This window comes from Somniosus microcephalus, chromosome 3 (assembly GCF_052327205.1).
Source record: "Somniosus microcephalus isolate GS21.2 chromosome 3, FLI_Smic_1.0, whole genome shotgun sequence".
NCBI lineage: Eukaryota > Metazoa > Chordata > Chondrichthyes > Squaliformes > Somniosidae > Somniosus > Somniosus microcephalus.
This window is the reverse complement of record NC_140989.1, coordinates 347,772,522-347,790,625: the sequence shown is the minus strand read 5'-3', so window position 1 is coordinate 347,790,625 and position 18,104 is coordinate 347,772,522. Positions and strand designations below refer to the sequence as shown.

At 47.5% G+C, this 18,104-nt stretch overlaps 1 protein-coding gene across 2 annotated transcripts in view; it reads right to left on the bottom strand.

Moving 5' to 3' along the window:
- LOC147122325 (divergent protein kinase domain 1A-like) overlaps positions 1-18,104 on the bottom strand; it is a 109,380-nt gene that overhangs the window by 3,973 nt on the left and 87,303 nt on the right. For both annotated transcript variants that reach the window (XM_085983315.1, XM_085983317.1), the window contains one exon: positions 7,746-7,853. In XM_085983315.1, the coding sequence (XP_085839441.1) occupies positions 7,746-7,853 (108 nt within the window). The remainder of the gene's footprint in view (positions 1-7,745; positions 7,854-18,104) is intronic.

Here is an 18,104-nt window from a genome sequence, read left to right as displayed (position 1 = left end):
AAGGTTCAGGAGAGTTTGAAAAACCTCAGACCGCCAGAGTGCATCGGAGAGTACTGGATAGCATAACTAGAACCTCTGCTTTGTGGTGATCCCAAAACTCACATTGAACTGCACCAATCCATTGAACTGCACCGATCCAATGAACAGCTAAGTCACATCAACCCAAGAAGGTGCCAAATCAATCCCTGGTCTGTGCTGAGTTAGCTGATCGCAGCCAGGGTAGTGATAGGGGCACTATAGTTGGTCTCAGTACCCCTGTGTTAAGGAGGAGCAAAGCTAGCCAGGGTTCGCACTCAATTGCTTTCTACAACTCCGGCTGCAAGTGCACGTGTGCATGGGATCAGGCAGGACGGTAACGCCATCCATGAGCAAATAGCCCACCCACACTTATGTCAAATGATTAATGGCCACTTGGGCAACATTGGAAGGTTGCCCAGCACCCATCGAATAGTACCACAGTAAATGCCTTCAAGTTTTAAGAAAGAAAGAATTCCTTTCACCCTCATGTAGTTGCATTTATATAGCATCTTTCACGACCTCAGGGCGTCCCAAAGCGCTTTACAACCACTTAAGTACTTTTTGATGTGTGATCACTGTTGTAATGTAGGAAATGTGGCAACCAAATTGTGCACAGCAAGCTCCCACAGACAGCAATGTGATAATGACCAGGTAATCTGTTTTCTTTTTTAGTGATGTTGATTGAGGGATAAATATTTACCAGGATACTGGGGATAACTCCCTTGCTCTTCTTCGAAATAGTGCCATGGGATCATTTACGTCCACCTGAGAGAGCAGACAGGGCCTCGGTTTAACGTCTCATCCGAAAGACAGCAACTCTGACAGTGCAGCGCTTCCCCAGTACAGCACTGGAGTGTCAGCCTGGAACTTGAACTCACTTGAACCCACAAACTTCTGACTCAGAGATGTGTGTGCTACCAACTGAGCCATGGCGGTTCTCAAGATTACAGTTTCTATGTTTCTTGTACAAAAGAAAATTCCTTCATGTGACTCATGAAGGTATTACTCTCATGTTCTGATTAGTTAACAATGCTCTAATATAGGGCAGTAGAAGAACAAAATGTGGATTATAATGGCAGGTAAAGATTACATGTTTAGATAATAATTATTCAAAGATATGATCTGCTTAACTAGCTTGCAAGCAAAGTCCAACACATTTTCTATTGACATAGTACGAGTAGAAAGAGAAAACAATGTTGAAAATCTTTTCACATTTGAAAACAGACACAAGAATGGAAAAGAACAGATTTACTGGCAGATTAACAAAGTTGTCAAGTTGGTGTTTGTACCATGGTGTGCGATTTCCTGAACCTGATAGTTTAGCAGTTGAAAGTTCAAATTCGACAGATGTAATCATGCATGACCACGTGATTTGAAAAGTTGTGGGAAAAGCACTTTGAATTTTTTTTGCTTTAATATAATTTTATTGCACATGTAAACTTGCAGGCAACAAAGTACACAACCGTCCATAAAGTATAAAACAATGTTATGCAGGACAGTTGTTCACAGCCATAGTGAAACAGAAACCACCTCCTTCCACAAAGCACTGAAAGGAGAGAAGGGAATGGAGTTCCAACAATGTGTGCAGGAACCCAGTAATCAAGAAGCCCGACAAGGGATGATTCGCTACTGGATCGAGTAATGGGGAATGAACCAGAGCAGATAAGAGAAGTAAAAGTAGGGGAACATCTAGGCAATAGTGACCATAATATAATACGCTTTAAGATAAAGCCGATTTTGAGGGGCTCAGAATAGAACTTGGGGAAATAAAATGGACACCAACATTGGCAAACAATGATGTAGAACAGCATTGGGAAACATTTAAAAAACGGTGTTCAACAGAGTCCGTGAAAAATATATTCCGCTAAAAAACAAGAACAAACTAAACACTAATGAGACACCATAGATGAATAAAGACACAAGGGAAAAACTGAGGCTAAGGAAAGAGGCATACACTAAGTACATGGACAGCAGGAGAGAGCATGACAAGGGAGAATACAAAGAGATTAGGAGAGAAGTCAAAAAAAATTAGGAAGGCAAAGCAGAACTATGAAATTAAATGATCAAGGAACATGCAACAAAATAGTAAAATATTCTATTGGTACATAAATAAGAAAAAGGAATGTCGGGATGGGAATGCAGTAGATGTAATTTATCAAGATTTCCAAATGGCCTTCAATAAGGTGCCACGTAATAGACTAATAAGGTCAGAGCATTCGGAGTCAGGGGACAAGTAGCAGAATGGATAGCTAGCGGTCTTCAAGACAGAAAGCAGGGAGTAGGGGTAAAGGGGTAGCTATTCAGAGTGGCAAAAGGTAGTAAGTGGGGTCCCACAAGGATCAGTGCTGGGACCAATGTTGTTCACAATTTGTATTAACGACTTAGACACAATTTCTAAATTTGCGGATGACACCAAATTGGCCGGGGGGGGGGGTGGTGGGAAGATAGTCAATACTGAGGGGGACTGCAACAAATTACAAGACAACATTAATAAACTTGCAGAATGGGTATATAATTGGCAAATTAATTTCAACACAGATAAGTGTGTGAGATAGTACATTTTGGTAAAGAAATGGTCACATATTACTTGGAAAATAAGAATTTAAATGGGGTAGAGGAGCAAAGGGATCTCAGATTACAAATACACAAATCACTAAAAGTAGCGACGCAGGTTAATAAGGCCATAAAAAAAGCAAACCAAGCACTAGGGTTTATTTCTAGAGGGATAGAATTGAAAAGTAGAGGGGTTAGGCTAAACTTGTATCGAACCATGGTTAGATCACACTTGGAGTACTGCGTACAATTCTGGTCGCCATATTTTAAAAATTATAGAGGCACTGGAGAGGGTGCAAAAAGATTTACAAGGATGATACCAGAAATGCGAGGGTATGCATATCAGGAAAGGATGAACAGGCTGGGTCTCTTTTCTCTTCAAAAGAGAAGGCTGAGGGGGTGACCTAATAGAGGTCTTTAAAATTATGAAAGGTTTTGATAGAGTAGACACAGAGAGAGTGTTTCCACTTGTAGGAAAGAGCAAAACTAGAGGCCATCAATAGAAGATAGTCACCAAGAAATCAAATAGGAAATTCAGAAGAAACTTCTTCACCCAAAGAGTGGCGAGAATGTGGAGCTCGTTACCACAGGGAGTGGTTGAGGCAAATAGTATAGATGTGTCCAGACCTGTACCTAGTGGAATACACATACACACAGGTATAACAGTGGTTTACCACATTCACCCCTTGTTTAAAAATGAGTCCGGCGGGGTGAAGTGTATTTAAAAGTTCGTGTATTGGAGTCTCTCCGGAGGTCTTGTCTGCCGCTGTGATCGACGTGGCGACGGCAGGGCTGGTGGAGCTTCCGGCGTCGCGTCCCGTGTAGGCTGGGGCCCTGGAGTGTAGTCCTCGTGGGTGACGGTCCAAGGCGAGCCGGCTGCTGGGGTTGGATATCGGGTCGTTGGGGGGGGGGGGGGGGGGGGTGGTGGTAATGGGTTACAGCGGTCCCCGAGGGTGCGAGGTCTCGTATGGAGACTGTGTCCTCCCGCCCTACAGCGGTCCCCGAGGGTGCGAGGTCTCGTATGGAGACTGTGTCCTCCCGCCCGTCCGGGTACACAATGTAAGCGTACTGGGGGTTGGCGTGGAGGAGGTCGACCCTCTCGACCAGGGGGTCCGTTTTATTGGCCCTCACGTGTCTTCTCAGTAGTACCGGCCCTGGGGACGTCAGCCATGGCGGTAACGATGTCCCCGATGTGGACTTCCTTGGGAAGACAAACATTTTCTCGTGAGGGGTGGCATTGGTGGCAGTGCAGAGCAGTGACCGAATCGAGTGGAGCGCATCGGGGAGCACCTCCTGCCAGCGGGAGGTCGGAAGGCCCCTAGACTTTAAGGCTAGTAGGGCGGCCTTCCAAACTGTTGCATTCTCTCTTTCCACCTGTCCGTTCCCCCGGGGGTTGTAACTGGTGGTCCTGCTTGTGGCTATACCCCTAGCGAGCAGGTACTGGCGGAGTTCGTCGCTCATAAACGACGAGCCCCGGTCGCTATGGATATAGCTGGGGAAACCGAACAGGGTGAAGAGGCTGTTCAGAGATTTAATGACCGTGGCACTGGTCATGTCCGAGCAGGGGATAGCGAACGGGAAACGGGAGTACTCATCAATGATGTTGAGGAAGTACACATTGCGGTCGGAGGAGGGGAGAGGCCCTTTAAAATCGACGCTCAGGCGTTCGAAAGGGCGAGTGGCTTTTATCAGGTGGGCTCTGTCTGGTCTATAAAAGTGCAGTTTGCACTCAGCGCAGACTTGGCAGTTCTTGGTCATGGTCCTGACCTCCTCGATGGAGTAAGGCAGGTTGCGGGCCTTGATGAAGTGGAAGAACCTGGTGACCCCCGGGTGGCAGAGGTCATTGTGGAGGGCCCTCAGCCTATCGATCTGCGCGCTGGCGCAAGTGCCACGCGATAGGGCATCTGGGGGTTCATTGAGCTTCCCAGGCCGGTACAAGATCTCGTAGTTGTAGGTGGAAAGTTCGATTCTCCACCTCAAGATCTTGTCATTTTTGATTTTGCCCCTCTGCTTGTTGTTGAACATAAAAGCAGCTGAACGCTGGTCAGTGAGCAGGGTAAATCGTTTTCCGGCCAGGTAGTGCCTCCAATGACGCACAGCCTCCACAATAGCCTGAGCCTCCTTCTCGACCGCGGAGTGTCTGGTCTCCGGGCCCTGGAGGGTTCGTGAGAAGAATGCCACAGGTCTCCCCGCCTGATTAAGGGTGGCGGCCAGAGCGAAGTCGGACGCATCGCTTTCCACCTGGAAGGGGATGGATTCGTCCACTGCGTGCATGGTGGCTTTGGCAATGTCCTCCTTGATACGGTGGAAGGCCAAGCGGGCCTCTGCCATCAGGGGAAAAGAGGTGGATTTGATCAGCGGACGGGCTTTGTCTGCATAGTAGGGGACCCACTGAGCGTAGTAGGAAAAAAACCCTAGGCACCTCTTCAGGGCTTTTAGGCAGTGGGAGTTCCATAAGGGGACGCATCCGGTCCGGGTCGGGACCGATGACCCCGTGTTCCACAACACAGCCAAGGACGGCGAGGCGGTCTGTGCGGAATATGCACTTCTCCTTGTTATATGTCAGGTGCAGGAGTTGGGCGGTGCGGAGGAATTTCTCGAGGTTTGCGTCATGGTCCTGCAAGTCATGGCCGCAGATGGTCACATTGTCTAGGTAAGGGAAAGTGGCCTGCAGTGCGTTTTGATCGACCATCCGGTCCATCTCCCTTTGGAAGATGGAGACCCCATTGGTAACGCCGAAGGGAACCCTAAGGAAGTGATAGAGGCGGCCGTTTGCCTCAAAAGCAGTATACTGGCGGTCTTCAGGGCGGATGGGGAGCTGGTGGTACGCTGATTTCAGGTCAATGGTCGAAAAGACGCGGTACTGCGCGATCTGGTTGACCATGTCAGCTATGCGGGGGAGTGGGTAGGCGTCCAGCAGGGTGTAGCGGTTTATTGTTTGGCTGTAGTCGATGGCCAGGCGTTGTTTCTCGCCGGTCTTAACGACCACAACCTGGGCTCGCCAGGGGCTGGAGCTGCCCTCAATAATCCCCTCCTTCAGGAGCCGCTCCACTTCGGTTTTGATGAAAACCCTGTCCCCGGCACTGTATCGCCTGCTCTTTGTGGCGATGGACTTACAGTCGGGGGTGAGGTTAGCAAACAGTGGGGGGGGTGGGACTCTGAGTGTGGAGAGGTTGCATCTGGTGCGCGGCGGGCAATTTGGAGGCTGCTGGCTGCGGACTGTGAGTGGGGGGAGGGGGCCACCGTACGCCATCGTAACGCTTTTGAGGTGGCACTGGAAATCCAACCCCAGTAGGACGGCAGCGCAGAGGTCGGGCAGGACCAGGAGTTTAAAATTATTGAACACAGTCCCGTCTACTACTAGTGTCACCGTGCAGTAGCAGCCAATGTCCGCTGACTGGGACTCGGAGGCCATAGAAATCCGCTGGTGCGCAGGCAGGACTGGGAGAGAGCAACGCCGCACCGTGTCGGGGTGGATGAAGCTCTCTGTGCTCCCGGAGTCAAAAAGGCAGTTTATTGCATGGCCGTTTACCTTAACGTCCATTTTGGACCGAGCTAGTTGGTGCGGTCTCGTTTGGTCCAGCGTAACAGAGGCCAGCGTAGGGGTCAGTGTGTCGCTGCGGGTATCAGATGGGGGGGGGGGGGGGGTTGGCGGTCTGCTGCGTCCCGGCTGGTGTCCAAGATGGCGGCGTCCATGATTCCCATGTGGCTGGAGTCGTCCAAGATGGCTGCTGCTGCGGTGGTTCGCACATGGCTGGGGAGGCCCAAGATGGCGGCCCGCACGGCTCGCCCGGCCCACACGCGGCGCTGCTGGCGTTCGGGGTGGCTTTGGCCTTGCAGACGCTGGCCTAGTGTCCCTTTTTCCCGCAGCCCGAGCAGGTCGCATTCTTCGCCGGGCAGCGCGCTCTGGGGTGTTTGGCCTGGCCACAGAAGTAGCATTTCTGGCTTTGGGACACTGCTGCGGTAGTTGGGCCGTTGTTGGGCTGTGGCTGGGGTGGCACGGTGCTATGGGGCTGTCCTACCGTGTCCCAGGTTGTCGTTCCCCGCGGCGTCCACGGTGCAGAGGAGTAGGCATCCATGCCCCGGTAGGCTGCGTCCAGCGTTAGTGCGATTTCGGAGGCTTTGTCGAGGGTGAGGTCACTCTGCTCCAGCAGTCGCTGTCGGGTGTAGTTGGACCTGCGGCCCGCTACGAAGGCATCCCGGATCAGTTCCTCCGTGTACTTAGCGGGCGTTACCGTCTTACACCCACAGGCCCGGCCAAGCACGGACAGTGCTTGGAGGTATTCCTCAGTCGATTCCCCAGGTTGTTGCTTGCGACTCCCCAGAAGGTGCCTGGCGTATACTTCGTTCACAGGGCGCGTGTACTGGGTCTTGAGGAGCTGGAGGGCGGCTGTGTACGAGGTCGCGTCCCGGATGACTGAGTACGCTCGGTGGTTCACCTTGGAGATCAGGACAGACGGTTTGTCCGCATCCGTTACGACCGCAGTGGAGGCAGTCAGGAATGTCTCGAAGCACGTGAGCCAGTGAGCAAACTTGGTGGAAGCGTCCGCTTCCCGACTGTCCAGGTCCAGGCATGCTGGTGTGAGGATCTTCTCCATTATAAAAAATTAGTTAATAAAATTGATGCGCCATCAATTACTCAAAAGACTGAGGTTAAGCGAGTAACAACCAGGCTTTTATTAACTAAAGAATGAAGGTCTTGTCTCGAGTGGTCGACCCGTCCAGAATACTAAGGGACTGGGAGGTAGTCACTTATATACCTGGAATAGTGGGAGGAGTCAGCCGAGGCATGTCCAGACCTGTACCTAGTGGAATACACATACACATACAGACAGGTATAACAGTGGTTTACCACAAGATGCATTTAACCGGAGGCTAGATAAGCACATGAGGGAGAAGGGAATAGAGGGTTATGCTAAGAGTTAAATGAGGAAAGGCGGGAGAGGGCTCGAGTGGAGCACAAATGCCAGCATGGGCTGAATGGCCTGTTTCTGTGCTGTATATTTTATGTAATTCTATGTAACAAGGTAATCAGCAAGGCAGCCCGTTGTATAATCAAACACCTTAACACTCCAAAAAAAATGATCTGCAATACATTACTTTAAAACATTAGAACTGTATGCTGTGTGTAGGCTTTAATGATTCAGAAGACAAAGTCGTAGAAATGTTGTTACCTGGTTATTAGGTTTATTAGACAGGCACTTGCCAAAATAAAGAGTATCTTTATCACACAGGCTGCCACAGGCTGATCCATCAATGATTCCCTTCTTGTATTTATCGCACTAGAAGAGAAATAGCACAAGATTGTAAGGTCCTTTCAGAAACATTATCAGTTACATGAAGTGTATTCTGAATTTAAAAAATCTTCAAAAGATTTAAACCTGCGTGCAATCGAAGTGGTACTCTGGGTTTGATAAATATACAAATGTATACTTTAGATGCACACAGATGCATTTCTCAAAGACAAAATTATGAAAATATCTGCATGTTTATGTCTACACAATGAGAGTTCAAGTATTGTATTATTTTATTCATTCCCGGGATATGGGGGTCGCTGGCAAGGCCAGCATTTATTGCCCATCCCTAACTGCCCTCGAAAAGGTGGCGGTGAGCCGTCTTCTTGAACTGCTGCAGTCCGTGTGGTGAGGTAGGGAGGGAGTTCCAGGATTTTGAGCCAGCGACAATGAAGGAACGGCAATATAATTCCAAACCAGGACTTGGAGGGGAACTTGGAAATTATGGTGTTCCCGTGCGCCTGCTGCCGTCGTCCTTCTAGGTGGTAGAGCTCGCGGGTTTGGGAGGTGCTGCCGAAGAAGCCTTGGCGAGTTGCTGCAGTGCATCTTGTAGATGGTACACACTGCAGCCACGGTGCGCCAATGGTGGAGGGAGTGAATATTTAAAGTGGTGGATGGTGTGCCAATTAAGCGGGCTGCTTTGTCCTGGCTGGGGTCGAGCTTCTTGAGTGTTGTTGGAGTTGCACTCATCCAAGCAAGTGGAGAATATTCCATCACACTCCTGGCTTGTGCCTTGTAGATGGTGGAAAGGCTTTGGGGAGTCAGGAGGTGAGTCAGTCACCACAGAATACCCAGCCTCTGAGCTGCTCTTGTAGCCATAGTATTTATGTGGCTGGTCCAGTTAAGTTTCTGGTCAATGATGACCCCCAGGATGTTGATGGTGAGGGAATTCGGCGATGATAAAGCCATTGAATGTGAAGGGGCAGTGGTTAGATTTTCTCTTGTTGGTGATAGTCATTGCCTTGCAAGAAACATTGGCAACAGCCATCACTTGTGCTACCGTTCAATTTGCGGTGGGATTTTAAAAAAAATTATTCTTGGTGGAAAGCAATACAAATGGTCTGGATGCCAAATTTCCAAATGAGTATTATATTGTATATAAAGTAGATATGTACTTTTAGATCTCATACAGATACTATTTCTCATCTTACTGTTCCAGCAGCTGTAAGGAGAAGATTTTGAGAAACTCAGCAGACCAGACAGCATCTGTGGAGAGAGAAACAGAGTTAACATTTCAGGTCGAAGACCTTGCATCAGAACTGGAAAAAAGCAGGAAATGGAACAGATTTTAAAGCAAGTTTAGGGGCTGGGAAAGGGGGGAGGGGATGAAAGAACAAAAGGGAAGGTCTGTGATAGGATGGAAGGCAGGAGTAAAGAGGCATTAGGAGATATTCAAGGCAAGAGGAGATGGTAATGGGACAGGTTAAGGAACAAAGAATGGCTCCAGATGAAGTGTGAATTGCGCTGGCAGAATGAAGGACAGCTGCCGTGTGGGAGGGAAGGAAAAAAAAGGCACAAACAAAAAGTGTGGATTAAAAATATATATATGATAGGGACCGAGGTTATGATCTGAAATTGTTGAACTCTGTGTTGAGTCCAGGGGGCTGTAAAGTGCCTAATCGGAAGATGAGGTGCTGGTCCTCGAGCTTACGCTGAGCTTCCGTGGAACAGTGCAAGAGGCCGAGGGCGGTGAGGTCTGAGTGGGAATGGAGCGGTGAATTAAAGTGACAGGCCACCGGGAGCGCGGGGTCCCCCTTACGGACTGAACGGAGGTGTTCCACAAAGCAGTCACCCAATCTACGTTTGGTCTCCCCAATATAGAGGAGGACCCCGTGCTTCCGGTGGCCTGTCACTTTAATTCACCGCTCCATTCCCACTCAGACCTCACCGCCCTCGGCCTCTTGCATTGTTCCACGGAAGCTCAGCGTAAGCTCAAGGAACAGCACCTCATCTTTCAATTAGGCACTTTACAACCTTCCGGACTCAACATAGAGTTCAACAATTTCAGATCATAACCTCGGTCCCCATCATATATATATTTTTTATCCACACTTTTTGTTTGGCCTTTTTTTCTTCCCTCCCACATGGCAACTGTCCTTCATTCTGCCAGCGCAATTCACACTTCATCTAGAGCCATCCTTTGTTCCTTAACCTGTCCCATAACCATCTCCTCTTGCCTTGAATATCTCTTAATGCCTCTTTACTTCTCCTGCCTTCTATCCTATCACAGACCTCCCCCATTTCCCAGCCCCTAAACTTGCTTTAAAATCTGTTCCATTTCCTGCTTTTTTCCAGTTCTGACGAAAGGTCATCGACCTGAAACGTTAACTCTGTTTCTCTCTCCACGGATGCTGCCTGGCCTGCTGAGTTTTTCCAGCGTTTTCTGTTGTTATTTCAGATTTCCAGCATCCGCAGTATTTTGCTATTGTAGAAGATTTTGAGAGTTCTGCACGCTTGTTTGGTGCTGTGCCATCCACAATCTGTGTCACTTGGCGCAAAGTATGCAGATTAATTGTTATATTGCTGCAATCACAGTTTAAAGTGTCATGCAGAAAAGTAGCCTGAATTGTCACTGGTTTTTTAAAAAAAAACTGGCTTCCCGCAAATACCTGGTGCAATAGCTGGAATCCAAATTCCAATAACAGCATCACAGAATGATCCTACAGATTTTTACAATTGCAAGGATTTGTATTCAATAATTTGCAGGCAGTAGCCTGTAAAGTGCTGCTTTTGGGATATTTATGATGGCTGGATAAGAAAAGTTCATGATGCAGGTTTGCTGGCAAACTCTAAATTCAGTTGGAACATTGTTTAATCCGAGTGCTGTGTGGACAAATAGCATAGAGGTGCCAATTAACTTACACGAAGATGCTGCATACCCACAGCATATGCAGCTTCTAAAACCAATTGCCGATAACTACTGACTTACGTGTTGAATGCATAAATGGTGATTGAGCAAGCTTTTGGCAAAATGGAAGGCCGTTGGAGATATCTTCTACAGTGCAATAATGCATCCATCACCTTTTTTTATTTGCCCACAACTGTTGCTTGTTGCATTTTATGGTTCAATGAAGTAACAGAAAGAGCTGCCGAACAAATGGCCTGTGTGGATCCGCATGGTTTACTGCAAGACCTGAACAATACTGTGGCCTGGTACCCTAACAGTTCTGGAGGAAACCAGTGATATACAACCTTTACAAATCCACTTACATCTCATTATCTCAAAAGACTCAAATTTGTCTCTCACAATTTGCCTTGTATGAATTCGCACTGGCAGTCTTTAATCAACCCTCAACTTTTTGGACATTCATTTTATCCCGCGTTATGGTCTCTAGAAGCTTATCTGACCACCAATGTTTGGCTAGTCTATAGTTACGAGGTTTATCTCCTTCTCCCTTCTTGAACAGGGATGTTATATTGGCAACCCTCCAGTACTCTGGCGCAACTGTCATGTTCGACATGCAATTACAGTATGCAGGTCAATGATCCATGTCATGTGCTAGCTTAGTGTTAATTCACAAATTCTGTTTACAGCAACTGTGATCCTCTAAGGGAAAACCGTACATAATTCCATTGTTAGAATAGCAGATTCCTGTTGCTATTATATTTGCAAGTATATTTCCTTGTTTATTTTTCAGCTTCCTTTTCTTACTGGAAATGCAACACTTTGCTGAACCTACCTCCTCTTTACAACTCTAATCTAACCCCCCGAGTATAATCAATCATTTTACATGGCATGTCTGCTAGGCCAGAAACTGTACTCATTCCCGATCCCTGATGTGCAAGGCATGGCTGTCTCCCCTTTGAACAGTGCTGCACTGTCCCGAGACACACATACTCTCCAATCTGCATAAGAGTAACAGAAAGTGAAAACATTACAACTGCCACTAAAATGTTCTTTTGAAACAGCTAAAAAAGGAAACAGCAAAATTCAAACAGTTGTAAACATGTAGAACAGCGACACACTACAGTGCAACATTCAGTGCAAATTTGGGAGCATAGGTGGTAGAGGTTGTGATGCGTAGATTTAAAATACTGATACACTTCAAGGTGCGTGCTCCGTGTTTGGGTCACCAATGGTGTTAATAAGTCACTCATCCTTCCTCATATATGCTAGAGATCTGATGTCCCGAGCTTCAATAGCCGCATGGTTAGCGGCTGACCAGCATTTCCTTGTTCGAGTGTACCACTCCTAGTTCCCGAGTGTAACATTCCTTGTTTCCGAGTGCAACAGTCCTTGTTCCCATTCCTTGTTCCCGAGTGTACCATTCCTTGTTCCCGAGTGTACCATAACTTGTTCCCGAGTGTACCATAACTTGTTCCCATTCCTTGTTCCCGAGTGTAACATTCCTTGTTTCCGAGTGCAACAGTCCTTGTTCCCATTCCTTGTTCCCATTCCTTGTTCGAGTGTACCATTCCTTGTTCCCGAGTGTACCATAACTTGTTCCCATTCCTTGTTCCCGAGTGTACCATTCCTTGTTCCCATTCCTTGTTCCCGAGTGTACCATTCCTTGTTCCCATTCCTTGTTCCCATTCCTTGTTCCCGAGTGTACCATTCCTTGTTCCTGAGTGTACCATTCCTTGTTCCCATTCCTTGTTCCCGAGTGTACCATTCCTTGTTCCCGAGTGTACCATTCCTTGTTCCCATTCCTTGTTCCCGAGTGTACCATTCCTTGTTCCCATTCCTTGTTCCCGAGTGTACCATTCCTTGTTCCCATTTCTTGTTCCCGAGTGTACCATTCCTTGTTCCCATTCCTTGTTCCCGAGTGTACCATTCCTTGTTCCCGAGTGTACCATTCCTTGTTCGAGTGTACCATAACTTGTTCCCATTCCTTGTTCCCGAATGTACCATTCCTTGTTCCCGAATGTACCATTCCTTGTTCCCGAATGTACCATTCCTTGTTCCCGAGTGTAACCTTCCTTGTTCCCATACCTTGTTCCCAAGTGTACCATAACTTGTTCCCATTCCTTGTTCCCGAGTGTACCATTCCTTGTTCCCAGGTGTACCATTCCTTGTTCCCAGGTGTACCATTCCTTGTTCCCATTCCTTGTTCCCGAGTGTACCATTCCTTGTTCCCGAGTGTACCATTCCTTGTTCGAGTGTACCATAACTTGTTCCCATTCCTTGTTCCCGAATGTACCATTCCTTGTTCCCGAATGTACCATTCCTTGTTCCCGAATGTACCATTCCTTGTTCCCGAGTGTAACCTTCCTTGTTCCCATTCCTTGTTCCCAAGTGTACCATAACTTGTTCCCATTCCTTGTTCCCGAGTGTACCATTCCTTGTTCCCAGGTGTACCATTCCTTGTTCCCAGGTGTACCATTCCTTGTTCCCATTCCTTGTTCGAGTGTACCATTCCTTGTTCCTGAGTGTACCATTCCTTGTTCCCATTCCTTGTTCCCGAGTGTACCATTCCTTGTTCCCATACCTTGTTCCCGAATGCACCATTCCTTGTTCCTGAGTGTACCATTCCTTGTTCCCATTCCTTGTTCCCGAGTGTGCCATTCCTTGTTCCCGAGTGTACCATTCCTTGTTCGAGTGTACCATTCCTTGTTCCCATTCCTTGTTCCCGAGTGTACCATTCCTTGTTCCTGAGTGTACCATTCCTTGTTCCCATTCCTTGTTCCCGAGTGTACCATTCCTTGTTCCCATACCTTGTTCCCGAATGCACCATTCCTTGTTCGAGTGTACCATAACTTGTTCCCGAATGTACCATTCCTTGTTCCCGAGTGTACCATTCCTTGTTCCCGAGTGTACCATTCCTTGTTCCCGAGTGTACCATTCCTTGTTCCCATACCTTGTTCCCATACCTTGTTCCCGAATGTACCATTCCTTGTTCCCATTCCTTGTTCCCGAGTGTACCATTCCTTGTTCCCGAGTGTACCATTCCTTGTTCCCGAGTGTACCATAACTTGTTCCCATTCCTTGTTCCCGGGTGTACCATTCCTTGTTCCCATTCCTTGTTCCCGAGTGTACCATTCCTTGTTCCCGGGTGTACCATTCCTTGTTCCCATTCCTTGTTCGAGTGTACCATTCCTTGTTCGAGTGTACCATTCCTTGTTCCCATTCCTTGTTCCCGAGTGTACCATTCCTTGTTCCCGAGTGTACCATTCCTTGTTCCCATACCTTGTTCCCGAATGCACCATTCCTTGTTCCCGAGTGTACCATTCCTTGTTCCCGAGTGTACCATTCCTTGTTCCCATACCTTGTTCCCGAATGTACCATTCCTTGTTCCCGAATGTACCATTCCTTGTTCCCGAGTGTACCATTCCTTGTTCCCATACCTTGTTCCCGAATGTACCATTCCTTGTTCCCGAATGTACCATTCCTTGTTCCCGAGTGTAACCTTCCTTGTTCCCATTCCTTGTTCCCGAGTGTACCATTCCATGTTCCCGAGTGTACCATTCCTTGTTCCCATTCCTTGTTCCCGAGTGTACTATTCCTTGTTCCCGAGTGTACCATTCCTTGTTCCCGAGTGTACCATTCCTTGCTCCCATTCCTTGTTCCCGAGTGTACCATTCCTTGTTCCCGAGTGTACCATTCCTTGTTCCCATACCTTGTTCCCGAATGCACCATTCCTTGTTCCCGAGTGTACCATTCCTTGTTCCCGAGTGTACCATTCCTTGTTCCCATACCTTGTTCCCGAATGTACCATTCCTTGTTCCCGAATGTACCATTCCTTGTTCCCGAGTGTACCATTCCTTGTTCCCATACCTTGTTCCCGAATGTACCATTCCTTGTTCCCGAATGTACCATTCCTTGTTCCCGAGTGTAACCTTCCTTGTTCCCATTCCTTGTTCCCGAGTGTACCATTCCATGTTCCCGAGTGTACCATTCCTTGTTCCCATTCCTTGTTCCCGAGTGTACTATTCCTTGTTCCCGAGTGTACCATTCCTTGTTCCCGAGTGTACCATTCCTTGCTCCCATTCCTTGTTCCCGAGTGTACCATTTCTTGTTCCCATTCCTTGTTCCCGAGTGTACCATTCCTTGTTCCCATTCCATGTTCCCGAGTGTACCATTCCTTGTTCCCATTCCTTGTTCCCGAGTGTACTATTCCTTGTTCCCGAGTGTACCATTCCTTGTTCCCATTCCTTGTTCCCGAGTTTACTATTCCTTGTTCCCGAGTGTACCATTATGTCCCGATTGCAGCAGCTTTCCGACAATTTCCCACATTTTACGCTTGACTGGCAAACTGGGTGGAAGTCTTCGACTCCTTCTTGCTCTTCATCCTTGCTGTAGGTTACATTAGATTGTAGCGCCTCCCGTGTAATACTTGGGGAAAGTGAGAATAATTGCATAAATATAGCCCCCCCTTCAGCCATAATAGATGGTAGTGTGTGTAGGATGAATGAATACGTGGTACCACCTGTTTGTTGTGAATGTGGTCCCTTACTATGGATCTGGAACTTGGAGAGCATGGTGATTTATGATGCTCTTTCTTGAGTGGTTTCCATCTCCTGGGCTGGCCCTGTGCCCAATCCAGTGTTACCATCTTCGCATCCTTCACTCTCAATAGACTGAGCAGTGTGACTGACGTTCCTTCTAATAAGGAATTGTGTGGTTTGGCAACTATGGAGACATGGACGACTGCAGGACATATTTGAGTAGGTAAACCAACAACTGTGCAACTCTTGGCTCTTCGTCCTTCCTGTAGGCTGCGTTCGATAGCAGTGCCCCCTGTGCAATACCTGGTTGATTCCGGCCTGTTATGGCACCAGCACTGCCTGTAACATCTTTGATGCAGCTAGGTAGGCAAATGGACTGCTACATTTTGCTGGAAAATTCTAAGTATGCCATTGTGCACAGCAAATGCATGCTGATTTATGCCCTAAATCCAAATATCAAGTAGGCACTGTGCTTCCTTATTGCTCCAGATGGTCCCCAGGTTGTGGCGATATTGTGCTGATTAACCTTCGGATAGAAATAGAACACGTGCATAAATAAACAAGCAGTTGTTAGAAATTAAATTCAAGGACATGACTTTTGTCAACATTTTATAACCTAATTGACATACATAAATGGACACTTACTGCATTTAAGAACATACGCGTGTGGCAAGATGTTTAGCAAATTGCAAAGTGGCAGAAACATGGAAATTATTGCAAACTTTCCCATCTATTACAAGGTTTTCCAACAATTCAACCTAATTCAGAAAAGTAACGTGCAATGCAATGTAATAAAGAAAATAATAAAGCAAACTTACCTGAATTGCTGGCAAATACGTCCAAATTTGGAGGGCAACAGACTGTTGTGAACCAGCGAGAGAGAGAAAAAAACCTGCATTTGTGGGAACAGCTTAATCAAGTGTTACAATGCTAGCAGAAGAGGATACTGGAACTGGAAACAGGAACTATTCAAGATTATATTTACATAGCGGAAAAGGATTTGAAACCTCCTGGGGTTTCTCTCAGAGCTCCCAAAATGCTAAGCACTCCGAATGCTCATATGAATTTTCTCCATAGTGATAGTGAGTTATGGTCTGTATTGTTCGGCTTCGGATCGGTGTAGTTAAACAACCTTCTGAACATTGTTAATATTTCACTGAAGTTGCACTTTCGCTGGAGAGTTTTGATGTGGATTTGTTGGAGGTGAAGCAGAACCCTCGCGCCTGTTGCTATTTGGAAGGAAAGGCCTCAGGTTGACACATGAATCTCTTCTCTTCTTAGGCAGTCCCTTGGAACCGAGGATGACTTGCTTCCACACTAAAAATGAGTTCTCAGGTGACTGATGAGTCCAATGCGGGACCTACAGTCTCGGTCACAGGTGGGGCAGACAGTGGTTGAAGGGGCGGCTGGGTGGGGTGCTTGGGTTGACATGCGCTCCTTCCACTGTTTGTGCTTGGCTTCCGCTTGCTCCCAGAGAAGAGAATCGAGGTGTTCGGCGCCTTCCCGGATGCTTCTCCTCCACTTTGTGCAGTCTTGGGTCAGAGATTCCCAGGTGTCGCTGGGGATGTTACACTTTTTCCAAGTAGGCTTTGAGGGTGTCCTTGATGCAATTCCTCTGCCCACCTGGGGCTCTCTGGCCGTGTCGGAGCTGAGTAAAGCGCTTGTTTTGGGAGTCTCGTATCGGGCATGCGGACGATGTGACATGTCCATCGGAGCTGATCGCGTGTGGTCAAAGCTTCGATGCTGGGGATGTTGGCCTGAGCGAGAACACTTGACGTTGGTTTGCCTATCCTGCCAATGGATTTGCAGGATCTTGCGGAGGCAGCGTTGGTGGTACCTCTCCAGTGCTTTGCGATGCCTGCTGTACATGGTCCATGTCTCTGAGGCATACAGGAGGGCAGGTATCACTGCTGCTCCATAGACCATGAGCTTGGTGGCGGGTTTGAGGTCCTGGTCTTCAAACACTCTCTTCCACAGGCGACCGAAGGCTGCACTGGCACACTGAAGGCGGTGTTGAACTTCGTCATGAATCTATAATGCTTAAGATAAAAAATCACGGGATTGGGGGTTATATTCTGGCATGGATAGAGGATTGGCTATCTAACAGAAGGCAGAGAGTTGGGATAAATGGTTCATTCTCAGACTGGCAATCAGTAACTAGTGGTGTTCCGCAGGGGTCAGTGCTGGGTCCCCAACTCTTTACAATCTATATTAACGATTTGGAGGAGGGGACCGAGCGTAACATATCAAAGTTTGCAGATGATACTAAGATGGGAGGGAAAGTAGTGAGTGAGGAGGACATAAAAAACCTGCAAGGGGACATAGACAGGCTAAGTAAGTGGGCAGAGATTTGGCAGATGGAATACAATACTGGAAAGTGTGAGGTTATGCACTTTGGCAGGAAAAATCGTAGAGCATGTTATTATCTTAATGGCAAGAAACTGGAAAGTACTGAAGTACAAAGGGATCTGGGGGTCCTGGTGCACGAAACTCAAAAAGGTTAGTATGCAGGTGCAGCAAGTGATTAAGAAGGCCAATGGAATGTTGGCTTTCATTGCTAGGGGGGATAGAATATAAAAATAGGGAGGTATTGCTTCAGTTGTACAAGGTATTGGTGAGACCTCACCTGGAATACTGCATACAATTTTGGTGTCCATACTTAAGAAAGGACATACTTGCTCTCGAGTCAGTACAAAGAAGGTTCACTCGGTTAATCCCGGGGATGAGGGGATGGACATATGAGGAGAGGTTGAGTGGATTGGGACTCTACTCATTGGAGTTCAGAAGAATGAGAGGCGATCTTATTGAAACATATAAGATTGTGAAGGGGCTTGATCGGGTGGATGCGGTGAG